Source organism: Lagopus leucura, unplaced genomic scaffold (assembly GCF_019238085.1).
Source record: "Lagopus leucura isolate 7727_CA_CO unplaced genomic scaffold, USGS_WTPT01 Super-Scaffold_100159, whole genome shotgun sequence".
Taxonomy (NCBI): domain Eukaryota; kingdom Metazoa; phylum Chordata; class Aves; order Galliformes; family Phasianidae; genus Lagopus; species Lagopus leucura.
Window position 1 is genome coordinate 6,048,325 of NW_024962335.1, and position 27,104 is coordinate 6,075,428.

The following is a 27,104-nucleotide window of genomic DNA, read 5'->3' on the forward strand; positions in this document are numbered from 1 at the left end:
ATATAGATTGAAAGACGGGGAAGCTAAGTCCCAAGGACAGGAAAAAACAGCTATAGAACATACCACTCTGAATGTTGAAGCTTATATTGTGCCTTGTCCCTTTGACCACTAGACATTGTCCCATATGTTCAGATTTTTTGATGTTTTAAAGAAGAGGTCTGGGGGATAAGAGAAGAAAAAATGCCTCAGCTCCAAAAGGATGTATCATAGAACAGCATGCCTTTGGAAGGAAACATTAAAATGAAAAGAGTTGTTCTACAGTTTGTTTTGTGTGTCAGAAAATGAAGAAAAATTATTTTAAATGGCAGAGAAGCATCCTGCTCTTACCTTGTTCTGTTGCTATTGTTTGTTGGGTAGTTGTTTAGTTTTCCTTTCCCGATTTCAAATAAGGCAGCCAAATTAACAGAAGTGCAGTCATAAAGGCGAGACATTGTGGTTTGCTGTATTCCTCCAAATCTGATTTTAGCCTGCTTGAATTTTTTGTGTACAAACATGCTGCCCGTGTTCCCAGAAGTGAAGAATGTAGTCTGCACACAGATTTTCCATTGCATGGCCAGATCTAACATCTAACATGTCAGTTGCACTTGCATTTTAAATGACTGCATGTATTCATATGAATATACAGTTATATGAAAGGGAAGTTTGATATTAAACAAATGTCAGCCTGTGTAAGTGGAAGGACTTATTATGTTTTATGGAGATCTTTTTGGCTAAAGTCTTTTGTCAAAGCTTTACCATCACAGATGTGCAGGTGTTATTTCCTGGCTTTCACTGCGGAATTGAATAAGCAAGCACCCAAATTAACTTGTTAAACATTTTGGAGGGCATTTCCGGAGAAAAATATATTAGAGATCCTGATTCCCTCTTCCCTAAAAGGAAAATAGTTGTTCAAACTATCGAAAGGGAAAGGATTTCCTAATCTTTAACTGGTAATGCTCTCAAATAGCAAAGGACAAAAGCTCAGTGTTAAACAAACTGCAAATTAAGCCATGTCTCTTCAAAGACATTTGTTTCTGTTATAACTTGTGACTCCAAATTCTGGTCCAGAACACAATGAATTGCAACTTTTTGTGTGTGTGTGTGATTGTAGAAATACAGTGAGTTTACCTACTTCTCATGCAGAATAAAGCTCACTGTTTCTCAAATAATTCATTTTACGTGAGATTTTTATTAGCTAGATAAACTGTTAGGTCAGTTTATCCAAGATACATAAAACAGCTTCGGGCTTTATTAGCATCATAAAGACTAATTCTAAAGACATCAATAAATATTTTACCTTTAATTTATGTTTTATAATTGACTGAAAGATTCTGTTTTCCAAAGAAAACGTACCTTTTGGAATACTGTTTGTACTCTTCTAAAGTGAAGATATGTTTTGGAAGAATAGCTGACAAATGTGAGCGTCTCTGAGAGGGAAAATATTCAATCAAAAGGGATAAATATTCACTTGTGTACACATATTTTCTTTTTAATACTTTTCCACCTATGTTACAATTTCAACTTATAAAATTATTTAAATTTAGAAATGATACATTGATTAAGGAAAAAAATTTGCATTTACATTGATCTTCTATTGCCTTCAGTACTATTTTTGTAAGTAAAACATTTTTCTTAATATTGCTTCACAACTTACAGCTGTTTAGATATTTAACTTGTCTTATAGCATTCCATCTCATTATCTGTACCTCATTATCAGTTTCATTGTTAATGGAAATATTTCCCAAATTAACAAGATTTGAAAAACATGTATCTTGTGTACTGTAGTAAGGAGTTAATAATCTTTCTTAAGAATTCTCATAATATGTGACAGTACTGGCTTCTGTCATAGCTTAGATGAGGTTACCAACTGGCAAACGGGGTAGACACATATATGCATAAGGGGTTTTGCTCAAGTTGATTGGATTACCATCCAGTCTGATGTCCTCAAGAGCCCTGCGTACATAAGTGAAATCTCTCATTTTGCAGAAAGTATCTTCGTGCATCTCTTGAATGTTGTTGTTCTAAAAAAAAAAAAACAAACAAACAAAAAAAAACAACCAAAATGTTTGTTAGAATAGTGGCTTGAAAATAAATTTTTAATCTTTAAAGGAAAAGCTATTGATATATTTTCTGTGTCTAGGGAGATAATAGAATTTGAGATTGTGGCTACAAGTGCTCAGCTGAGAAATCTCCTAAGCAGAGGGAAAAACTTTTGTCTGGTGCAGTTTCAGAACTAAATAACTCAAAGAATATAACTAAGGCAGATTTTGGAGCAGGAGCCTGGTAGAAAAATAGAGCATTATCATTTTGAGAATAACAGCCTTATTAATGCAACTTGGAACCAGCATAGGACAGTCCAAAAGTCACTGAACATAAATCACTATCTTAACAGATTGATGTGCCTCAACCTGTAAAGGCACAAATCTGGAAATTAATCTGTGGTAAATTACTTCCCCCCCAGGCCCTCTGACGTTAGCTTAATCCACATCTGTATACATACAGGGAAAATTATATGTTTTAGAGTTATTCCTTTGATGTAAATTCTTCTTATATACCTTTTCTTTACTGAGCTTTCATTCTTTAAATGAACTGTTATGAGCAGTGAATTGCTTGAATCCAAGATTGTCTGGAAATTAGAACTAAAAAAGTGACCTCTTAAAGTGAGGATTGGCTGAAAATTATTCCTTATTACTTTATTAGTCAGAAAGTGGTGTGGAAAGAATACAGCTCACTAGCTTTGGTCTGTAACACATAGCACTGAATTCATTCTAGCATTTTAAGTTTGAAAAATATTGCATTACAAAATCTAATAATTTTTAAATGAGCTATATTTTACTTATTTGAAATACTGCAATAATTCGTTGCTTTTATGTGTCCAATAGTTTATTTGGGTCAAGCACATAGACTTTTGTATAAACAGAAGAAAGAAAACAAGGTAATATTCACACTTTCCAGTTTTACTTGCTATAATTAACATGATACATAGTACCACTACTGTGTAGCCTACCTGAAGATGAAGAGCTTGGAGGCTTTCAGGGAGTGGCAATGGAACGTGATCCAAGTTATTGTCAGTGATGTAAAGATGCTGTAATTCATGCAGATCCTAGAAGATGAAGAATAAAAGCAGGTGAGGATGTTAAAATATTTTTGAAAATCTTTAGCAAGTAAATTTGAAGTCTATCACTACGATCATCTTTATTGAAAACTAACTACTTTTACGTCAGCATTATATGGATTAAAAGGCAGAAACTCAAAGACAGTTAAGAACTTTCATTTGCACAGGCAGAAAGCTATTTCTGTTAAAGATTAACTGTTTGGATAAAAATAAAGGAAAAAGGACTTTGTAAATATCTTTAATTAGAAACTTCATTTCAATGATGTTGAAAGTTGAAAATAGTGCCTCTACCAGTTATGCAGAAAAGCTTCCCTATTTTGTCTGTTTTCTTGTTTTTGTGATAAACTTACTCAATTTTGCAGAAGCTTACTGATGTTTAAAAATTTTAACAACACAAGAAATGCTTAATCTAAGAATAAAATTCAATTTGAAAAGCTAAATGATTTTCTCCACAGTTTAGTGGAAGAAGCAGCTTCATCTGATGATTACAACAATATCAAGATATAAACTTGTCTATGTCGGTAAAGCTCAGTAGAATTCTCTCATTTTTCTTCTTCTGTTACTCACCGGAGTGAACACAGTACCTAACTGCTTGCTGGAGTACAGTGTTTTTGTTTAAATCTTTTCGGCAGGGATTTTTGAGACATCAGAATGAAGGTGCTTGGTAAATATGGAAGGGAAGGGCTGAGAGCTCCTCATGCAGAAGAAATAGGTGCTAGGCCAGATTCTTAACTTCTGGGCTGATTTTTGTTTATCATTCCTACTCCCAGTACTTTCGTTATATTGGGCTAGGCAAAAACGTCTGACTCAATAACTGGTTGCTATTGGTTGCTTCCCTTATAAGCTATTTTCCAAAGGAGGAGTTCAGACACAGTTGGTTACAACTAGCTTCTTATGTGGTCCACATGAGCCAAGTCTAATGTGTGAAGCTAGTAATATTCTCTTTGTTGCTTACAGTACAGTCTAATGACTTCAGATTTCACATGCAATTAGAGATACTGCGTGGCTGCTTCTCTCCACCAAAATTTCTGAGGAAGGGTGATCACTCAGAGGTTCCAATTTCAAGATGGGAAGAAAGTATATTCATTTCATGATCTACTCTAGCACGTTCCCACATAGATACAAAGCAGAGTAATTTTGAAGCAGTAGCATCCATAGCTTTTCTGTGCCATCTTGTCTGCTTGTAAGAGGAGATAAAGCAGCTTTCTGGAGCCTGTCCCCCCTGCGTTTTGTTAGCAATGTGGATGATTGGCTTGTAGATACAGTATGCCGTCCTATGTCTTGTCTGGATCTTCATTAATAAAAAGAAATAGGACTTTAATGTTCAGCTGGTAGTGTTCATTCATCTTGTTCCATTTTTATTGCTTGCCTGGCAATCAGCACAATAGCGATGTCTATAACCTCAATAGCTTTACTACTGCAGGAGAGATATTTAGGCTGCTTTTCAGACCACATCCTACTTCAGTTTGGAAAGAGGAAGAAAGGATTTTCCTGTGAAACCTGCACTTACTTTAAATGCCTCATTACGGATTCCCTTGCGACCAAGCCTGTTGTTGCTAATATCAATGAAAGTCAAGGTAGATGGCAGCTCAGGAAGTTGCCTTATCCTGTTGTCACGGAGCACAAGTTCCTGAAGTTGGGGCAGTCTCCGGAAGGCATCTTCATGGATCTCTGATATTAGATTTGCAGTCAAATCAATCCTTTTTAAGTTATCTGGCAGAGAAACAAGATGCAATGAGCATTTCTCAATGTATTTCTTGAAACTTAAAAAAAAAGAAAAGAAAAAAGCAAACAGCCTATTTAAATTACAGGTGAAGAGCATTAAATCGTGTACATTTGTAACTCTGAAGGTAATTCCTTCTGTTTATTTCCGTGGAAATGCCACAGATACTTCAGAAAAGATAATTCACATCTAATGTTTCTAGCAAAAGGGATCAACATCTCCCTTTCAACCTGTTTAAAAATTTTTGTGTCATTCATCATACATCTTTCAATAAAAGAAGGCAGCAATTGTTAAATTCACATTTGTTCTGGAAATATTTTAAATGATTATCTTTTGAAAAAGAAAGTTTAAACAGAAATAAAAATAATCTCTTCTATTTGGTCCCACAGTGTTGTCACCATTTTCCTACTGGAATGTAGTGTAAGAAATTGCATATGTTGACTTTTTTTCTAAAATACATTCCAACATTTTTGCCAGTTGAAAAAAATATTATAAAATGAAACTTACTTTAAACAGAACATATAAATATCAATGTATTGATATGCATGGACTTGAACTTTAAGTCAGTTAATCTGTGGCTTAATTATAATTTTATCCAGAATGTTTTTCATCATTAGTCATTATTTTATTTTATTTAACATTTATTTAACTTTTTTTTCTCATTGTGCCATCTTTTATTTTTTCTACTAGCAGTGTATTTAGGCTTAAATAACTTTTAGGTTTTCTAAGTGTTTCTTGCCCTTGTTTTATTTATAAATGGAAAATGTGTCCCTTCCCAGCTTTCATCTTACTGTGCTGGCCAATCCAAGCACTTACAGTTTGCTTTCATAGAGAATCTTTTATTCCCTTTAATTATTGCAGTAGCCTTTTTTTGACAGTGATTCAATACTTTTCAGCATTAAATCTACAAGCATTTGTTACATAAAGTTAGTCTAAAACACACAATAAAGTGGCTTGATCATCAGACTGGTAAGTGTAAAAATCATGTATCTTCAAGATGGCTCAAGTAAGAAACTGGAAAATTGAAGCTTTCAAGATTACTAATTTTGGCCAGTTCAGGCCACACAGGATTTTGAATTAGAATTTTTCATTTACTGAAGAATTTCCTAGATAGTTCTGAAGTAAATCTACCTACATCTACCTAGAAAAATGGTACATTCTGATACGCTGCAAATATTCCATTGGTGGTTTTTTGTTTGTTTGTTTTTGCTTTATTTTTTTCTGTCTTCCTAAAGTTTATTGCAGGTAACAGCAAAAACACAGATGAACTTTATTATTTTAGTAATTCAAGATTTTGACAATATTTGAAGTACTGATCTCTAAGCAAAGCAAACCACTTTTCTATGTGCATTTATATGTATAATGTTACTAGCATCAAACATAATGTATAATGAATCACAGTGCCAGGAAGAACAGAAAATAAAGATATTTGGAAAAACAGTATTTTCCATACTTAAGTTAGCAAAGTCGTTTTTGTTTATCTTCCTGATTCGGTTGTAGCGTGAGTAAAAATACGTGGTTTTCTTAGGCAGTGGTGGAACAGCATCCAGCTCATGGTCATCACAGTAGACTGTTGTTCCTAGGCATGTACACAACAAGCACGTGGGAAGGCCTGTGAAAGAATTTAGAAGAGAACTGACTGTTTGGACAAAAAATGTCCAAAAGGATATGTAAAATAATATAATGAAATACTCAAGCATATAAAGGATTTTATTGATGCTAAAGGTAAATCCTATTCCATCTTGATCACCACAACATATAATTACAACCAAGTGATTAATTTCTGCCTCAAAAATAATTACTTTTGTTTCCTAACTATGCCTTTTGGAAGGGCTTTTAAAATATTTCTTAGGATACTGTGTGTCCCAAGTTACAGCAATAGAACATTATGTGGCAGCAGCAGCCAAAGTTCAATTTAACCCTAATCTAGCAAGAGTTCACTTCCATCTAGAAGGGAAAATTAACAGCCAGTGACTGAAACTTAAAATGATTTCCTAAATCTGTTTCCGTAAATAGTATTTCTAAGTAATGTGTAGGGAAGTTAATATTTTCAGAGCTATAGAGAACTTTAATTTTTTATTTAGGAACTTTTTATTTAGAAAATGATTCAGAAATGTAATGTCAGGAAAAAAAAGTACCTTTCTATCAGTCTGAGTTAAGGTAGTTTGAACTTTTGACTGTGTTAATAAAATGGTTACCACCAGAAGGAAAATGAAAAAGCAACACATTTCTTCCTAATCATATAACTGTATGCAGACAGTGAAATCAGGTGTTTCTCATATTATACTGCTCAAATGTTGTGAGAATTCTGACAACAATTGAATGTTCTCAATGCTATTTTGTGCAGAAAAAGGTGCTAGTTGCTATGAGTGTTCCATTTTTTATACATTCTTTGAGTACTGGTATAAATCATAGAATCAGAGAATCAGAGAATCAGAGAATAGCCTGAGTTGAAGAGGACCACAGTGATCATCTAGTTTCACCCTCCCTGCTGTGTGCAGGGTCACCACCCACCAGACCAGGCTGCCCAGAGCCACATCCAGCCTGGCCTTGAATGCCTCCAGGGATGGGGCATCCACAGCCTCCTTGGGCAACCTGTTCCAGTGCATCACCACTCTCTGTGTTAAAAACTTCCTTCTAATATCTAACCTAAATCTTCCCTATCTCAGTTTAAAACCATTCCCCCTTGTCCTATCGCTATCAATCTATGTAAACAGTTGTTCCCCCTCCTGCATATAAATGCTCCCTTCAAGTACTGGAAGGACACAATTAAGTCTCCCCTGTTTCTCGTCTTTTACTGCCATATAAATATTCCTCTGTTTCATGTTTCTTCCCTTTTAGTAGCAGATACCTGGTTGTTCTGATTAGTTATAAACTAGTAGCATAATTAATAAGTATGGAAGTATTATTTTTGCAGATGAGATTTTTTTCCAGACCAGCTGTAGATTTGCGTTCTTAATCCATGCCAGTTATCAACAATAAATAGTAACTAGCTGAAGGACAAGCTATACATGTGGTATCTTTTCAGGCAAGATTAAAGATTAAAGATGACCAGAATAGTGTTATTTGTTAATACCTACTTGGGTAACTATAAGGATTAAACTCTTATTTCTAATTTCCCTAACTTTCAATGGATGGTTTAAACTAGTTACAGGGAGAAAACAAATTGTCATACCTTGAATCATTCCAAAAATTTTAGACCTAAATGAATGCAGAGTTGAGAATGGCTGATTTTATTTTTTGAAATATTGCAACATAGTACAGGAAGAGCATTTCTTCTTATGTCCCATTTGAAAGACTTGTACTTATCACTTTGTCTAGAGTAGGCTAAAAAAGGATAAGCGTAGGGTAAGGATTCAAAAATATGACAAAAAGACAAATGAACTTGGCTTGATGTTCCTGGGCTTTGTAATCTTCTGTCCAGTGTGAAGCCAAGAACAGCAGCAAAATCTGAGAGGAAAATATGAGTAAAGGCATCAAAGAATCTTATTCGACATGTTACAGCCCCTGGCCTCCCGCATGCATCTTTTCATTTGATGCACTAGTTGGTTTACATTCAGTGCTGAAAAACTGATAGATGAAGTATTCATCATATGTAATATGTATGTGAAATGTTATTCTAATTTCCTGAAGTTTTAAGAATTGAAGGAAGTTGTGAGGGTTTTTCAGGATTCTCCTGGGAAATTGACATTTCCACTTCTGTTTGTTTTGGCTTATGTATAATGTTTTCGTCTGGTCAGTGTTCACTATTAATAGAATAAAAAAAACAGACTAAAACATTATTCATTTCTCCTCATCAGACACACACAATTTTGGATGCATGAGCTTTTCTATTCATTTATCTTCCATGGCACTCAAGTATTTTTTTAAGCATGGTAAAAAAAATTTAGGCTTTTTCTGTTGTGTGTTGATCACTATACAACACAGACTCATCACAGACATGAATAACTATAGTAGCCTTCAACTATGGGTTTAGAGTAACTACTAGCAAATCCTAATTATTAGCATCACAAGCTTGTGTGGGAAAGGGACAGATTATGTTTTGCAATTTTAATTTTTCTGTGATATGTAGAAAGCTCTTCTTCAGAATCAGATAAAAAAATTAGTTACACTGGAAATTTCTAAACTGTTCGCCTTTCTAGAGTTCCCAATTTTTTATGATCAATTCTTCACTTTCTTTTTTTTTGTATGAAAATATTATCAAAAGAATTTAATGAGCATAGTTAAAATGTTACTGTAATCTAAGTCAATAAAAATGTGGTGGCAGCATTTCTGAGCTTCTAAATTTTTTAAAAGTAAAAAAAAAATTGAAAAATGTTTTAATTGATTCAGAGCCATTTTCATAGGGAAACAGCATGGCAACCCTTTGACTAAGCATGTATCTGATTTCAGGGCATTCAAGATAGGCCACAATATACCTCTGCAATAACAGAGATGCAGAAATGATATATCTGATGGGAGTAAGTTGAGGTAGACGTTCATAAGTGGGCAAAGTGAGCTCACTCAAAAGCAATGTTCCACATGTAAATCTTGTTCCTCCATACTAACCATCTTGAGTTTGGGGCACAAGAACCCCAGACCCTTGTGCAGAAGATCCATCAATTAATTTTGGCGTTGATGCTTCTTCCTCAGGTTCTTCTGTCAGTGGTGCAGAAGAATAACTCTCTTGAATTATAGAAGGTATCGCAGTCCCAATCTCTGTCTGGGAAAAAAATTGAGAAATGTTACTGTTTACTTCCACTGGCAGCTGTTTGTCTTCCAGTTACTTACAATCTGCCAGTAGAGGTCACGTAAGTTCTGAAGTTTAGTGCTCAAGCTGTATTTTATCAGGCAGCTATAGTGAATTCCGGTGGTGTGTAAACAAATCACAAAACTTCAGCATGCTTATTCTCTTTTTATCTTAATTTTTAAATGTGCTGTATGCACACATGAATGCAAGCTGCATATATTTCATTAATAAGAACATGTACTAACAAAATACTTTTATCTGCTTTATTTAAACACATCATTTTTCTGAGAAAGCTGGACATGCTCTGTGTGACAATGAAGTAAAATTTGCTGTGAAGCATCAAAAATATGCCTGCCATTTATCCATGATAGGGGTAATCGGATCATCATAAATTGAAATTCAGTGTGGCTGTGAAGCCACTGTTATTGTTTTAAAAACAGTAACATACTTTTAAAAAGCTATTATTCAAGAATTCTAAAATGTGGGAACTTTCTCATGTCATATCATCTCTCATAAAAACAGTGTTGTAGACTCACCAAGCTTGTTGCTGGAGCGGCCCACATTTGCAAAAAGGCAGTGCAGTTTCCTGTAATCACCCAGACGCTAAGAATGCACTGTAGTTATCTAACCTCTGCATTCTGCTTTACTGCTGTATCTTGATTTCCCCATGTTCAGCCCTTCAGGCTCTCCTTTGAAAATGCACTTATTTTTTAAATCCAGAAGGTGAATTAGAGTTCTTATGGTGCTTTGCACATTGAGGTGCTGTTTAAATGTTAGTTAAAGTATACTCCTCTTCGGTTGCTGCACCTCAGTGCTGCAGTTAACACTCCTTAGTCTATCTAAAGTAGAGTATCAAAAGTAGGATTTTTATCTCAGTACCTTCACCTTGCACAAAGGCACTCAAACGTAAAGTTAAACTTTATGAAGTATTTTCCTTCACTGCAGCTTTCTACCACAGCGTGATAAAGCTGTTGAATTCTGAGTTTCTCACCTGGCAACTTCTCTTACTTCTAGATCATTACCCCTTTACTGCTAGCTTTGCTGTCCCACTGGAGAACTGGTTGTTCAAGTTGCTCACACTCATGTCCATAAATCATAGTTGTAAAGGCCAATAAAAGATGTAGATTACATCCATATGGGACAGGTCTTTAGGAATTTTTAAAATTAACTTTTCTATTTAGACTACACAAGTTAGAAGAAATAGCACACATGAAATACTAGGTCTCGGACTCAAGCATGAGTAATGCCTTTGCTACATTCTAATACCTATATGAATGGACTGAATGGACTTTAGGGTCTCTGTATATTCCCTAGTTACATCACTATAGGCCATATTTACAGATAAATATGTGCTGATTTAGTTATTAGGATCATAACTTTGTAGAATGCATGGTCATCGAGTGAGAAAAATGAACTTGAAATGAACTATGACTGAGTAACCTGTTGGTGTAAATAGGAGTGAGGCTGTACCTTGCTCCTTGGTGTAGACAAATACAAAATGTTCCCATCTGTAGCACTAACAGTAAGAAGCTTAAGCAGGAATGGACTTGTGGACAAATCTAAAGAAGACTTTGGGAACAAAGGAAATGGGACAGATGTTCTCTGAATGGAGAAAGCCTAGAGGGAGGGATACATTCCAGACTTTTATTGACCCAGGCTTGCACTGCACTAAAGCACTTGCACATGCTGTCTACTTCTCCACCAGAGGATGTCAGTTGAGAGTCCCTGCCATGAATAAAATCCATAGATTTTGAGACCTATTAACAGCTTTATATACATCTTTTGTGGCAGTTCTACAGAAAACAACATTCTGGACAAAAGCATCTTCAAGAGAGGGTTTGTAAATAGACCTAGGAAAATGTTCCTTTCACTTGTCACAGGATTTGAATTATCTACACTATCTTTCTCTGAGCATTTGAGGATTTACTTCATGGTATTTGAGACCCACAGTTTTCTTTCTCTGCCTTTTGCTGTTCAGCTATTCTTAGCTCTGTAGTCACTGTAGTTGTTGGGTACCAAGGCAGAGATGCTAATTTCTGGTAATTCTGTTTCTGGATTGTTTTTTCTCACTCTTCTGTTACAGGATATGATCTCATTTTGGGGATGCACAGATAAATGTCTGCCCACATTTCTTGTAGAGAAATTATTCCAAGCAGCTCACATTAATATGTGTTCGATCCATTGCATCTGTTGTCACCATTGTAAAAAAAACACCAACTATTACAAGGAATGTTACAACATTGCCATTTTTGCACTAGTAATAGGAGTTTAAATGTATTACATACCAGTCCCAGAACATGAGCAGCATTTGCTTGCTGTACATGGACTGGACCTGAACCAGTAACCTAGAGGTAACAGTCTGTTTCCCATTACTCGTCATCTGATCCATACAGTTTTCTATTTTCTACATATTTGATAAATCATGCAAGACGGTAACAAGACAAAGATGTTTCTTTGTACATTGTACAGAATGATCTTTTGTCTTCCAGATGTTTGTTGCTTTTTTTGGCAACATACACTTTACAGAAAAATAGAAATATTTTTAGATCATTTTATGAGATTATTATCTCTTCAACTTTTTTTTTATTTTGTATTTCCTTTGCTATTCTAAATAATATATTAAAAAATACAAAGCAACATTAATATTCTAGAGATAAAAGATATTTGCCAATATATACAGGCCTTCAAATCATAATTAGCCTTTAAAGACAGACATAATATATGTCATAAGAGAACAGTGAAAAACAATCATCACATCACATCAAATGACATGATATGAAGCTATTCTAGTCTGCCTTTGGAATCAATTGAGAGATTTAGAGAATAGCAATACTAGTATTAGCTACAAAGCATGCTGTAAGCAGAGTAATATGTTTATTAAGATGTCACAAAATATTCATGAAATATTTTTTTCCTCCTATATTTACTGTCAGTATAACTGAAAATGAAACTGTTCAATGTGGATGACCAATTCAGAGGCACTTTCAGATCAGGAAGTTAAAAAAAAATCAAAAGCAAAGAAATCTGAACATACTGAATGAGTGATAAAATACAAGTGGTGAAAGCCTAGTCATGTAACGAGTCATCCACGGGCTAGACAACTAGTATAAGCTGGCCTCCTACCACAGTCAGCAGAGAAAGAAAAGAACATCTGAAGAGCTCCTGCCATCAACTCAAAACAGGTTTTGTAGGTATTTATCCCTCATCATTACCTGAAAAAGAGGTAGGAAAAAATTGTAAAGGTTTTAAGATTAGAAAAGGCTCAGGAAGCTGAAATGTGAAAAGAAAAATAAAAGTAAGATGAAAGAATGTTTGTGGGGTAGTAGTCAGCAGTAATGAAACAGACTGGAAATGTAGATGAGTAAGCATTAGGACCGTGGATGCACATAAGCTGTACAATGAACAGAAATACAGAATGCAAAGAAATTCAGTGAGGGAAATGGCAAGGCTTGAAGCCTTCACTCTCCCCATTTTACTTCGGAGGTTTTGTCTATTGATTAATGTCTACAAAAGAATTCTAGGATCAAGATTGATATATTTCATGTAATAAGTTTAAATCTACAGGAGAATCTCATGTGCGCCTTCTCTCAGTTCTCTTGTACTTAAAAGAGAGACATTATAAACTTGAAGGGGCGGTTCTAACACACACTGGCCCACCAAAAGGAACTAGTTCCCCTACTGCTGTTCCAAAACTGTCAAAGGCTTACAAGAAAATACCTTAATTATGGAAGAAGTTATTGGTTTCTTTCCAAAAGTGGCACCTACTAGTTTCTTCTTGAATTTTGCATTTAAGATCTTCTTTTCTCTTATTGCCTTGAAAATAAATATTTGCAAGTTAATGCGTAGCTATTTAAATTACAAATTTTGCAGCTCAGAACAATTACCATTTTCTTGTACAGAACTATAGAAATAGCAGTTAGATTGGGGAAAGTAGTGTCATAAAACTTACTGTCAGATTCTGGAGAGAGGAGGGTAACAAAATTTACAACTGACAAAATTTCTAAATAAACTGATTTTACCTATTCACATTCATTCTCTCAGATGTTAGCTACATGCATGTTTACACTGGTGTATCTTGTATTCTATAACTTTTTTTCCTGCCAGATGTTGGCAGGATGGAGTCTTCACTGAGAAGACATCTATTCTTCAATGTGCAGGACCATCAATTTTGGTGGAAACAACACATTTATCTGTGTTGCTCCTGGGAACAGTGCTCTAGAAATGATATTGCCAGGCATAGCATCCCTTATTAATCCTGTTATGGTTGTTGTGTTTTTTTGTTTTTTTTTTTAAGTTATTTTGTTGTTTCTATTGGAATTTACACACATACACATATATACATATTTATATGTATAAATATGTATACATATACTTCAGTCAGCCCAATCAATGTATATGAACTTGTAATCCAGTTCTTTAGAAATTAATTTTCATGGCTTCTGCCTTGGAAAATGTAGATAGAGTCTGAGGCTCTTTTCATTAATCTTGGAAAACAGTCTTTTTATCATCCTGACCACATAGTATCCTAAAACATCTTGTATTAAAAGCAAGTGTAGCTGTGTCATGTCTGGTTATAGCTGAGTAAAAATATTCATGTTGCACAGCATTGGAAAAGGGATTTTACTTACAAATTCTGTTATCTGAGAATGCAGAAATTCCATATAAATGGAGGCTAATCAGGATTTCTATCGGTATTAAATTAAAGTCTCATTTCAGCACCATTTGAAATTACAGATTTCTAACACTGGTTTGAAAGCTACGTGATCTTAAGCAAGCCTAGAGCAGACATTATTCTTTGGAATAGTGCTGAAATTTTGGAAGACAAATTGCAGAGAAATACCATGCCAGTTTTAGAAATCAGAAAAGGACTCTTTGAATCATTAAAAGGCACATCAGAGCTGAAAAATAATCTCAGCTACTTAATGAAGACTACCACAGCAGTTCTTGCTGATCCAAGCCACAAAGTGAACATGCACAGTCAGTTAAACAAACTTGGAGACCACTCAGCCTGCTGGAGTTTCTACCAGGAATGTTGTCAACCCACAGAAAACAACTTCAGTTTGATTTTCAGCTACCTGTAGAGGAGAGTTCAGCGTCTCAAGCATATTTTCTCATGCACTGCAGTCAGATCAGGCACTGCTGGAGCTGAACGTGCTTTTGTTCAATTCATCAGCCTAGCTTTTCCTAAACACACTGTGATTTCTTTGAGTACACTCCAACAAAACACTGTTATAAACATGAACAGAAAAGGACTGTATTTGCTCCACTTAACTTCAGATGTTGAATTTAAATATCCTGTTCAGCACTTAAATACACTTGCCTGTGTAGACAGGCAAAAAAGAATCGCCTCTTAAGGGTGGTTCAGCTCAACTTCCTGAGGTGCCTGTCCATCTTCCTTTGGCTGTTCAGGACACAATATGAAAGCAATAATATTTTTCACTGGACATCAAAGTTTGGTGTCATATCTGTTCTTCATCTCATTTCTATAGATTGCAGTGCTAAGATATTTCATCTGATTTGATCCAAACTGGTATACACATGTAGCCCAACCACCGTGATACAGATACAATGCTCACAAGCTGTTGCATCTTAGAAAAATTTTTAACAGTTTAGGTATGCCTTCACAGAGTGGACTGTTAGTGTAAAATCAGCTGACAACCATTTGTGACAGGTCTAGAGCAAGAACATGAGGCAAAGGAGAAAGTGCTGAGGGAATTCAACCAAGAGAGCATATACCTGTTGTTAGCCTGCCAAGGTTGGCACTGCAAAAATCTCTGTTACAGAAGACTTCCTAGCTACCAAATGAAGGAGAGAGGAGAGCATGGTTGAGATGATGAAACAGAGCCAGAGGAAAAATTCAGGACAGAATGGGAACAAACCAAAGGAAATGTGATTATGTAGCCTAATTAGTGATGAACTGAGACTTTTTCAAAGGATTATTTGTGTACCATGCATTAGAAAATCACTGTACATGAGCACAGATAGAGACAACAGAGGAGACTCAGACCAGAACCGCAGCCCTCTCCACTCTGAGCTGTATACCAGAGCATGTTCTGGATTCTGGATAAAGGTGCACGTTAAGAGCTTGCTTGTATTCAGAAAAAAAGACATGCAGCCATGCATACAAATTTAGAAATCCGGGTTAATTTTAGCAAATATCTGTATCCTTATGTCACAATCTGTATTAGTAGGAAGGATACACATCCGTTCTTTCTGGAAGTGGTCGTAAGGCTGGATGTCTGGCAAAAAAATGCTGAAGTGCTCAAGGATATCAAGGTAACAAGCATCTATTGTAAAAGATGTAATCTCACTGTCAAGTTACAGCTCTCATCTCTTGCACAGGAATTTCAAGGCTGGTGATAGTTAGTTACACTAAAGTAATGAGCTCAAGCTGGACCAGTTTTGTGCCTTCGGACTAGGACAACTATTACACCAATGATTTCACTGTTTGAGGCAGGAGGAGGATTGCAGTTTATTAGTTCTCGTAAAGTAATGGTAACTGGTGTTATGACTGTTTTCAATGTTTTAGGTATTTAAGATTTTTTTAGTCAGTATACTTAATCTTTATAACTTTTTGTGTAGATAATTAGGAAAGACTAGCTCTTCTTGGGCTACTGTACTAGAACTTCCTTCCAGTACTTGAAGGGAGCTTATGAGCAGAAGAATTTTTATATGATCTGATAATGATAGGACAAGGGGGGATGCTGGAAATGTCTAGCCTTTGTGGAGCTATACATACAGAAGCATATAGAATCAGTTATGAACAACTGAGTGAAAGTAAGAGCTGTATTCAAAACTCAAATAGAACATTGCCTAAATGGAATAAAGCTCCAAATGGTAAACTTAATTCCCTTATTTTATTAGTTATTTTACTTCTACATTAGTTGTGCCAATTCATAAGCTTTTTTAAAGTCTATATGATGTATAACCACTTTTAAGTCTCTAGCTTAATCAGAAACCTATTACAAAGTCATAAAAAGAAGTGCAAGCTTCCTTCAACACTGAATATGGGCAAGTTGGAATTCTTGCACAGGTAACAGCCATCTTCATTTCTGTTACAGTAACAGCAGCAATTCTTTGTGTGCATATGCAGACACATTTATGTGAATGTGTATTTATGACTCATGTTCTTTTCTTTGAGCAGGATTCTGAACATTCTATTAGCAGTTTGATTCAAATTCAATACACAGATGCCATTTTAGATATTAGGTTTTTTACAGTGCTTGTTTCTAATTTTCTTCTGGATCCATATTATCCAGCTCATGTATTCTGTGTACACAGATATGGACCCTCTTTTTTTTTTGCTGCTTATTTAGTGCTAAGTTAGCTTTCTCCCTTCTCAGCCTCACTGGTACCAATGAAAAAGGCAACATTATTTTTCTGCAGTCTGTGGATTTCAATTCCTGTTTTCTGTCATAATTTTTCCTAACTGAAGGAAAATGAACTAGATAAATTTAACAGGCAGTATAATCAAAAGCGTGTAATATGATTTTATTAAACCTTATTAGCTGATGCACATAGGAATATCTATGCACAATTTATTTGTCTCACGTCCAGAGTTTTAGTTTCAAAGAGGGAAGAACTATTGTTAGTATGAACAAGAAGTTACACAACAGTCTCTTTGATAGACTGACTTGATCATACCCATTTTAAGGAATGAAATCAGTACACGTTTGCAGAGCAGTTGGGACAATGAAGACACAGTCTTGACTGGGGCCTTTTAACCCCATTGTGACAAAAATATTCATTGAAAATAATAAACAAAAAAATGGTATGAAGGAGAGGGATGGTACAATGCGTGTTTATGCAGTTGTAACTGTCAGCTAAAACCAATGCAAAGTTTGTAGATAACTTTACAGTGACATCTCTTTGCAGCCTTTCTCCTCCAGGACCTTGAAATTTCAACCTCGGTAAAAGGTTTGTATTCTTATTTTCCTTTTTGTTGTTGTTGTTGTTCTTTTTTCATTGTGGTTGCTCTTTTGTGTGTGTGTATGTGTGTGTGCGTGTGTGTGCATTGCCTTTTTGCCTTTATCCACAATTTTTAGTTCTCCTTAAAGTCTTTATAAAATTATCTTTCTGATTGATATATTAGTAAGGTTTTCTTGGCAACAAATGTCCTTTGGCAGCAAAGTCTTGGCTTGGACTTTCATGTTTCAGTAACCTAGACACTTAGAAACCACAGATTTTGTAGCCAAATTTTGATCTAATACATGCCAATGCACAACTTTGATTCAGGATTCTGTACAATCCTCTAATTCCCAGCTGTAAGCAATTTCCCCTTGCAAAATCTTTGTACTAAAAATGTGTTCCATGTACATTTGTTGTATACAATGAAAAGAATGCAAAAAATTACAAGCTTATTTTAGCAGGCATTGCTAAAGAACCTCTGATTTCCATTGTTAATTTTTCAAAACTCAGTATCAGAATTACAGAAGTTATGCCTCTTCTGTCACTGTTAGCTAACTATTAAATTAAAACTTCAGAACTCAGCTAGACATAGGTACCGTAAGTCTATATAAAGTTATATGAGTAATATATCCCAAAAGAGAGAATGAGTTTGAGATGCAACACCTAATTTTAACCGGATAGAATGACAGATAGGATTCCCCCCGTAATTACTTGTAGGTCTTTCAATTTGGTGACTGCACATTCAGCGATTGATTACAGGACATAATGGGTCCATTCTGGAAAGGGTATACCTGACACAGGTACTTTAGTTTAATTCTTTGACATTCACATGGACCTAATGCCCCTGAATTAAAAAGAAGCAGCTCATCTGAAGTCCTAGTGCAAATCTGACTCATAGACCATCTGAAAATCAGTTGGAAGTACGAGCCTGGAAAAGCTTGAAATTATCCAATTAGTCTAAAAAAGTGTTAGGAAAAGTTCCTGTGAATTCCTGTGAATTTAGAAATCTGTTATGTAGAATGATTTATGTTTGCAAAGAACTGAAGAGAGCAACAACAGATAATATTTCTTCAGTTTTTCAGATTTCCAGAAAGCTAAAACATTATTTGGAGGTCTCTAAAGCAAAACGCAAATCAGGTCCTAAAGAGTTACTGCACACCATTTGGATCAAATGAAGGCCTGCTATTTGTATATGCCTCTGTGGTATTGCTCATCATTAAAGCTATGCATAATAAAATCTAAGCCATGACCTTCAATAAGTACTGAGTTCTACACACAGGGCTGCACAAAGAGACGTGTAGTTTGCATATTCATGGTAAGTTGTAACAGTGATTGAGAAGTCATAAAATCATAAAATGGCTTGGGTTGGAAGAGAACTCAAGGATCATCGAGTTCCAACCCATTGCTGCAGGCAGGGTTGCCAGCTACAATATCAAGTACTAGATCAGCCTGCCAAGGGCCCCATCCAACCTGGCCTTGAACACCTCCAGGGACGAGGCATGCACAACCTCTCTGGGCAGTCTGTGCTAACAGTTCACCACCCTGTCAGTGAAAATCAAATGTGTTGTTTATAAAACATGAGTGATGACAATAATGTTTAGAGTATCTGAATGATAACTGACTTAAAAGTCTATAAAAGCTTTCTGATTTCTGTAACACTGACCACCCTGAGCTCTCCGTTGGGCTTTGGGAACTGTGAATGCTTAGGCTTCTTTGGGGTGGTACATGGGAAAATGAATGTAAGCAAAGGATTTTGGCAAAAGATCTGGGAAAAAAACAGCTCTCACAGGGAGGTCCATCCATTCATCCTTAAAGTAACATTCCTTCCAGCTGCTATGACTGATGACCTTCACTTGGAGAATTTTAAGAAGACTGGATAAAGAGCTCAACATTGGGAGAAAATCATACTTTGGAAAAGTTTACAAGACAAAATAAATATTTTGATGTCTTGTTTCTATTCCATGTTTCCCTAAATATAGCAAACTGAGATAGGATCTGTTTTATCTTGTTTGATATAATATTGATCATTCTGAATTTCCTTTCAGCTGGAAGAGAGCCACAGGAGACTTGCCTTATATGTCCCTCAGAAACTTGAAGAGGGGCCATACAGACAATAGTATCATAGCATGTCACAGGGAGACCAGAAGACAGTTGCACTTAGCATTCAGGACATTACTGAGAAATCTATAGGACTGATACGTTCTCAGGAATAAAAGGCATAGAAACTCAGAATTATTGCTCTCTAAAATGAAGCACAAGTATCTAGTGATTTAAAGTTGAAGGTGAATTTTTCATGGAAGAAAGCACAGATGAATGAGTATTTAAAGACCTTTGAATCTGCATGGCACAGGGAAGTGGATCAATGACAAAATCATTCCTCTAAGCCAAAGTTCTTCACAGTCCTTCTTAGATTAGAAAATGTATTTCCTCTAAACTGTGAGGTTCTGATCCTGATGCAGAGATGATATGTATCATTCCAGTTTGCTAGTTTTAAAATATATTTATCTGTAAATTCTGTCTCTTTTTCCTTTGATTTTAATGCTGCTACCTTGATCTCACCTTGATGAAATACTAGCTACTGTCTTTCTCAATGCAATCATGAATCACTAAGAGGAGCACATTTTCATGAATTATGTACTGTTTTGTAAGAAACTACTAAAATATTATATGTAATTAAAAAAAAAAAAAAAGTTAAAAGCAGAACAAAAACAAAGCAACCACGCAAAATTACCCTTATTATCTAACCAGTATTTTTCGCTTATCTTCTATGATGAACATCTATCCACTCAGTGCTGTATCACACAGTGCTTATATCACCTTCAAGGAATTTTTGCCCATGGCTATGAAGCAGAATGAGATCAGCACTAATGTAGCTTTTAAGTAACATAGAGAAATACAATAATCTAGAAGAGAGCATTAAACTCAACAAATTGGGTCGTGTCTTCTACAGGCCACAGTATCTCAGAATCTGACAGAATTTCAGTAGTTTTTCTTCAGTAATATTCCTTCCATTCTTGTTTTTCAGTTCAAGCTCCTTTCCTTTCCTTTCTCACTTCCTTTTGTTCACTTTTCTAACAGAAATAGTAATCACTACCTTTTATAACCTAAAATACTTGTGTTTAACATATTTGTTATTATGAGAAATAACCTCAGGTAACAGCATTTCACAACCTCATCTCATGGGGAATCCTGCATGTCCTATAACAGCTGTTTCAGTATCTCATATAGACAAATAAATCACTGGGGCAATCTCTATCACAATTTGCAACAAAGTGAGGACACCTGGGGAATCTTCTGCCTAATCACACATATGCAATTGGGAAAAAAAATTGGCCACATTTTTAGACTGGAGAAAATGTGAACTGACAACAGTGTGTTATTAGCACAGAGAATTGATTGTTGATCAACAAAAGACAATAACATGAGCAGATTTGTCTGCTATATGTTTTCATGGCCAACAAAAGCCATCTGTAGCTGCTGCAGTTACATACTTTAAAAGAACAGAAAAATGAAAAGTTCTCATTACCTCTAATTGGTCAGATTGCTCAGTTTCAGCATAGGCAAATGGGTGAGGCAGTTCTCCAAGTGAAACATCATAGAACTCAGAATCATAAGTTAAAGGATCAGTGATAGGTACAGCTCCAACATACTCAAAGATAAAAAATCCCAGAAAAATATTTACAAACGTCTTCATTCTTCTTTTTTTTTTTTTCCTGAAAGAGAAGAAAATGAACAAAATGTGACTAATATGATAATTGCAAGTAATCCATGAAAATTTAGTCTCAGAAATACAGTGCTTCTTTTCATGCAGCAATGATTTGATGGTCATATTTATTCACAAAGTCTCAAAGGTTTATTTTGGATCAGAGAATTTCTGCAGATGGTTTTGGTCATACTAACATTTAGCTAATAAAGGAAGGACCGACTGATTTTTGTTGTATCAGAATGGTATAAAAATAAACTGACCTCAGTGAGAAGATATCTAAAGGGTAAAGAAAGTTTGTATAATAATCTTTATTCCTCTTCATCTATATTTTACTATTTCAAATGTATCACTAGAAAGAGCTTTTGAGAAATTAGCCAAGACTAAGTTACTATTCTTTAATCAATCACAATAAATCATACTTTGAAATGTCCAGCTTAATTTTGTCTTTCTCCTCTACCAAAATCTATTCAAAAACATTAGGACCCCTTTCCTTCCTGTCTTTGGATGAGCATAATCAATGCATTTTTTCACCCAACAGCTGTTCTGACATAGTGTCATTTTAAGTTTTCAAAGGATGTGGCATATTTGGAATGTCTCTTCTGCAAAGGGTCTGGGGAGCAAAATCAGAAATAGTCTATGTTCTTCCCAGCCCTATTATTGACAGTAACCTTACTTCTTTCATTATCCAATCAGCATAATTTTTAAAGTAGTTAGAAATTACATTGGAGTGCTGTCATCTGTTCTCCTTGGAGGATAGAACTTCAAAATCAATTACCACCTTTTTAAAAGTTCTGTATTTTACTAACATGGTGCAATATTCACACTAGCCTTAAATATCAGTATTTATACACTCCCTATCCTTTGTAAGTTATGTCTAACGTGCAGGGTCTATTCAATATTTTTTGCTTACATCTTAATTTATTCACTGCTTCCACTAATTTCACCAAAAGGGCAAACTTTGATAATAAGCAGTGCATAGCTAATAAACTTCTGTACTTCTGTTGTAATCCCATAATACACACAGGCAAGTATTTCATTTAAAATTATAGCAATTTAAAGTAGATTAAGTATAAGAAACGTGTGAGACAGTTTTTGGAACGCATGCTAAGCGACAACTTGAATTTTAGTGATGTGAAAAGAGGTCTTTATGAAGCTGGTTTAGGCATGAGGATATGAAATTCCTCTGGGGATGGCCAGCAACACAAGGCATTCATTTTTCCCTCATGTGCTTTATTCAAAAAGACTTTTCAGTTGCTGCTGGGAGAAGCTAGCGCAACATTAGCTTGTCTTTGAGCAGACTTAGTTGAATTGCACCTTTCAGTATTAGCTTATAAGATTACTAAAGGTTTCCTGCTTCACTGCAGTAAAATAAAATAAAATACATCCAAGCATACTTGAAACACACTTGAATATTCTTGTTCTTTTTTCCCGTTTTGTATTTTCTGATATTCTTAATAGAAATATTTCTGGTCTTACTTTTTTCTGACATGTCATTTAACTCAAATGATCAAATTATAAAGGATATTATATACTAACCCCAAAATATAATAATAACATACATTTTTTTTTTTGCTCCAAGCAAACAAATGCTGAATACCCATTATTCAGAATCATTTACATTTAATTTTTCCTAAAAATAAAAGATTTTAAATGACATATTTAAATGTACACCATTTTGCATAAGTAGGCAAAAGCAGTAAATACAATGTTTATCTCCTCAGAAATACTGCTATTTATGTATACCCATAGTATCTGCTCTAACCTACAGAGTTTGTATGTCTCTGTACTTCCCTTCTGTGCAATATATTGGAACATCCTGTAATGATATTGGCATCTGCAGTAGCTGAAAGATCAAATATTTTGATGAAGATTATGTACTCCTCTAACAGGAAGGAACTAAGACATATCCAGAGAAAAACATAGTCTCCTCTACCTTCAGCCTTTAAATCAGCAATTTGTGCAATAAAATCAAACAAATGCTATAAAAATATTTCCAACCCTAAAAATCCAATTTACTTTTCTAAGAAATAAGTACCAAAACTTACCTTTTGCTTCCAATCTCTCAAATGGCGTGGAGTTACTCAGAATGCAGAGCCAGTGGTATTAGACCCTGACCAATGACAGTGGCATTCTGGGGCTGTGGGAGGTAGTACAGCTTCTATCCTCAATGGGGGACTTCAGCTCAGAGAGTTTCTCTGACTTTGAACACCTTTATGTTTGATTTTGCAGAATTTAATTTGAGCAAGGTCAAACAAAGGTTTATTGTAAGCAAATGGCATTTATTCCACATCACTGCTTTTTATCCCTTCCCCTAAAACTCCTCACTGCTCCTACCAGTGTCTTTATAAATCTGATTAAAAAGTAGAAGTAGTTTTATTTTTGCTCAATTAATCCATTATAGATTTTATAATAACAGGAAGGACGCAGAACAGAAATGCAATGCATGATCAACACTCAGTGATATATATTTTAATACATTAAAACCTCTGCAATAAAACACAGAGCTGTTGATATTTAATTTCTTGATTGCTTTCTCAGTAGGCAGATGTAAACAATAAGCATAAAATAAAAGCATCAGTAAAAGGAAATCTAAGTGAGCTGTAAGAAAATCAATACAGAACCCACGTGACTTTGAAACAGTGCCCAATTTAGCTTGAATTGAGACACAGTAGTTTCATCAAAGCTGGGAAAGATCCTCTAGATTTACCACAGGGTGAATGACCTAAGTCACTTCTTACCTAGCGAGTAAACATACTGTTATTCCAAATAGTCAACACTCTCAATTATGTGCTGGAAACAGTTTTTTAGGTGCTCTGATCATCTAAAAATATGTGTTTCCTACCTTCAAAATCAAGACCTCAAGAAATTGCATAGTAGATGGAATACTTTTACCTATGACATATTTTTTGCATGTGATAATATTTAATTTATTTCAATCTACTGTGGGTAATATGTATTTAGAGAATTTTTTTTCTCTAAGTACTTCTGAGACAATACTTAAGGGACCCATTCTTTCCCATGTTTTTCTTCTGCAACCTACCTAGGTTACCTTCAGTAAAGCCTGTGACTCTGTCCCCCACAGTATTTTCCTTGAAAAGCTAGCAGCTCATGGCTTGGACATGATTGTTACTCTTCACTGCATTAAAAGCTGGCTGGATGATGAGCCCTGAGAGCAATGGTGAATGGAATTAAATCCTGCTGGTGTCCAATCATGAGTGGTGTTCCTCAGTGGCCAGTACTGGGGCCTGTCCTTTTACTGTATTTTTGATGATCTGGACAAGGAGATTGAGTGCACTCTCAGTAACTTTGCAGATGACACCACACTGGGAGATAGTGTTAATCTGCCTGAGTGTGGGAAGGCCCTACAGAGGGATTTGGATTGGCTGATCTCTGGGCTGCAGCCAATGGGATGAAATTCAACAAGACCAAGTGTCGAGTTCTCCACTTGGACCACAGCAATCCCATGCACTGCTACAGACTTGGGGCAGGGTGGCTTGCAAGTGGCATAGAGCAAAAGGATCAGGGGGTGCCGGTCAACAGCTGACTAAACATGAACCAGAAGTGTGCCTAGGTAGCCAAGAAGGCCAATGGGATACTGGTTTGTATCAGGAATATTGTAGCCAGCAGGACAAGGGAGGTGATCATCCCTCTGTACTTGGCACTGGTAAGGCCTCATCTCAAGCACTGTGTTCAGTTTTCTGCCCCTCACTACAAGAAAGATATTGACACCTTGAACACGTTCAGAGAAGGGTAGCACAGCTTTGAAGGATCTGGAGCACAAATCTTACAGGGAGTGACTCAGAGAACTGGGATTACTTAGTCTGTAGAAAAGGAGGCTCAGGGAAATCTTATTGCTCTCTGCAACAATCTGAAAGGATATTGTAGCTATGGGGGTCAGCTTTTTCTCCCAGATAACTAGTGATAGGAGGAGATGTAATGGCTTGAAGTTGCATCAGGGGAGGTTCAGGCATTGGAACAGGCTGCCAGGTGATATCGACATCCCTGGAGGTGTTAAAGAGACATGCAGAGATGGCCCTGAAGGACATCATTATTGGCCATGGAGGTGATGATACAAAGGTTGGACTAGATGATCTTAGAGGTTTTTTCCAACTTTAATGATTCTACGATTCTATAAAGGACGATACCACTTCCTTAACATATATGAACTGCTGTAATATACTGCAAGTGATAAATATATATTGTAGTAGTGTGCACTTTACTTTATACTTTATATATACATTATACTTTACTTTTTTACTTTATAATTCATGATTTCTTATTGATGGCAATTTCTGTATATTTTTTTCTACTTGATTCTGTGGTGGCTTTTTTTTTTATTATTATTGCCATTTTGTACAATAAAGAACCACTCTTCAGATCTTCTTCATCATTTCTCCATCTCTTCTTTTAAACGTACTTCCTAATACTGCCATTGTTCCATGCAAACAGCTGCAAAAGCCTAAAGATATTCCTTACCTTTGAAGGAATATAGTGTTAATGTAGAAGACTCTAATGTATTAAGGAAACCTGATTCCTTTTGTTTTAAATAATTTCCTCATCATTTTGTTTTTCAACTAAAAAGACCAACCTATAAGCCCAAATTTGTATGCAAAACTCAAAGCATGTTAAAAATGTTAAGCAATCTCTAATAATTTGAATGTCCACTGGCCTAGGCAATCTGAGAAATTTGAAAAGATTTAGCAGATGGATCAAATGACCTGTAGAAGAATAACAAATCTGTCAGCAAATAGGCAAGATATTTTAGGACAAATGAAATGTTATTTAGTATTATTTGCTGCCTTGGCAACTGAGTGAAGCCCTGAAGTACTACAACTACTCCTCGATGACAGGAAGGTTCAGCTTAATATGATTCTTATCAGAAGGTGGGCCTTGAATTGTTACATCCAATAATTTCTTTCTTGAAAACTCCTTCCCACTGTGCTGTGGGATCACACTACTGAGTCCTGTTGCAGTTTTTGTTCTGGTCAATAGTTTTAAACTCAAAGTACTGTGGTTTACTCCTGAAGCTAATGACCTGGTTGCTTTCAGAACTCAAGTATACTTCTTGGAGGTCACATAACAAATAGCTATAGCTTCTGCAGTAAAATGCATCCTGGTGGTAATTTTTACGTTGTTCCCCATAATGAAGTAATGAACATTATCTGACTTCTAAGTATTTTATTTTCCTCTGTACTTGTTCTTTTAAAAGATGTAATTTCTAAATGCTCGATTTACAAAAAGCATTCTCTCTAGATAAGCGCTTGTACAAAAGACTTCAATCTTGTATCCTTTGTTGAAGGAAAATTCTTATCTAAAACAACTTCTTCAGGTCTACACTCGTGTTTTTTTTCTCAGTTCTTTACACAAATAAGTTGATTTTTACATACTGTGGCCTAGGGCCTGAAGCTTTTGGCAATTTTGGTCTATAGGTTTTGTTTTATTAAGACCAAAACTATTCAAAAAACTTTAGTTTCTGGATCTTACCATAATCTTGATTTTCATGGCTTACTATTTTCCCATTCCTGCTAAAATACAATATACTTTGCTAGCTTTGTTTTTGCAGAAACAAGGAGGCCAGTAAGCAAATAAAATGAACTGAATGTTGTATTATAGTAACTGATGTTGGTATTTTTTTGTTTGTTTGTAAACTTATTTGGAAAAGCCTACATTTTATACAAAGTACATCACAAAATTCGGAACATGTTGTCTTATGTGGCACATATATTTTTCAAATTAAAATAAAGGGGTCAAAGAAAGAAAATTATTTTTGGGGTGCATTTTATGATGTAAGTAAGCAGAAGTTGGAGACAGAGTGGCAAATCTGTGGGAGACATGCTGTATTTGATGGTGGAATTAATGTTTTGCATCTTCTTTGACCTTGGATGCTAGCAGCTCTAGACTAGATAGAAATCCAAGAGACCAAAGAGTTTAGCAGTTTGAGAAT

The 27,104-nt window shown here is 35.4% G+C and overlaps 1 protein-coding gene across 1 annotated transcript; it reads right to left on the reverse strand.

Annotated features, from left to right (window-relative positions):
• Positions 1 to 1,750: 1,750 nt before the first annotated feature.
• On the reverse strand, positions 1,751 to 21,210 carry EPYC (epiphycan). Its single transcript, XM_042890347.1, has 6 exons — positions 20,981 to 21,210; positions 9,366 to 9,519; positions 6,271 to 6,429; positions 4,605 to 4,807; positions 2,987 to 3,082; positions 1,751 to 2,000 (listed from the first exon to the last, which is right to left on the reverse strand). The coding sequence occupies exons 1-6, from the start codon at positions 21,146 to 21,148 to the stop codon at positions 1,830 to 1,832; spliced, it is 951 nt and encodes a 316-aa protein (XP_042746281.1). The 5' UTR covers positions 21,149 to 21,210; the 3' UTR covers positions 1,751 to 1,829.
• Between the last annotated feature and the right edge of the window lie 5,894 nt (positions 21,211 to 27,104).

What these genes read in the sequence shown, in the direction of transcription:
- EPYC (XM_042890347.1), bottom strand. Translation starts at nt 21,148, where the DNA reads ATGAAGACGTTTGTAAATATTTTTCTGGGATTTTTTATCTTTGAGTAT. An exon ending in AAACGACTTTGCTAACTTAA is followed by an intron (nt 4,808 to 6,270) that starts GTATGGAAAATA and finishes TTTCTCTGCCAG; the next exon opens with ATAACTTAAAAAGGATTGAT. An exon ending in TCCAAGCTCTTCATCTTCAG is followed by an intron (nt 2,001 to 2,986) that starts GTAGGCTACACA and finishes TTTTTTTTTTAG; the next exon opens with AACAACAACATTCAAGAGAT.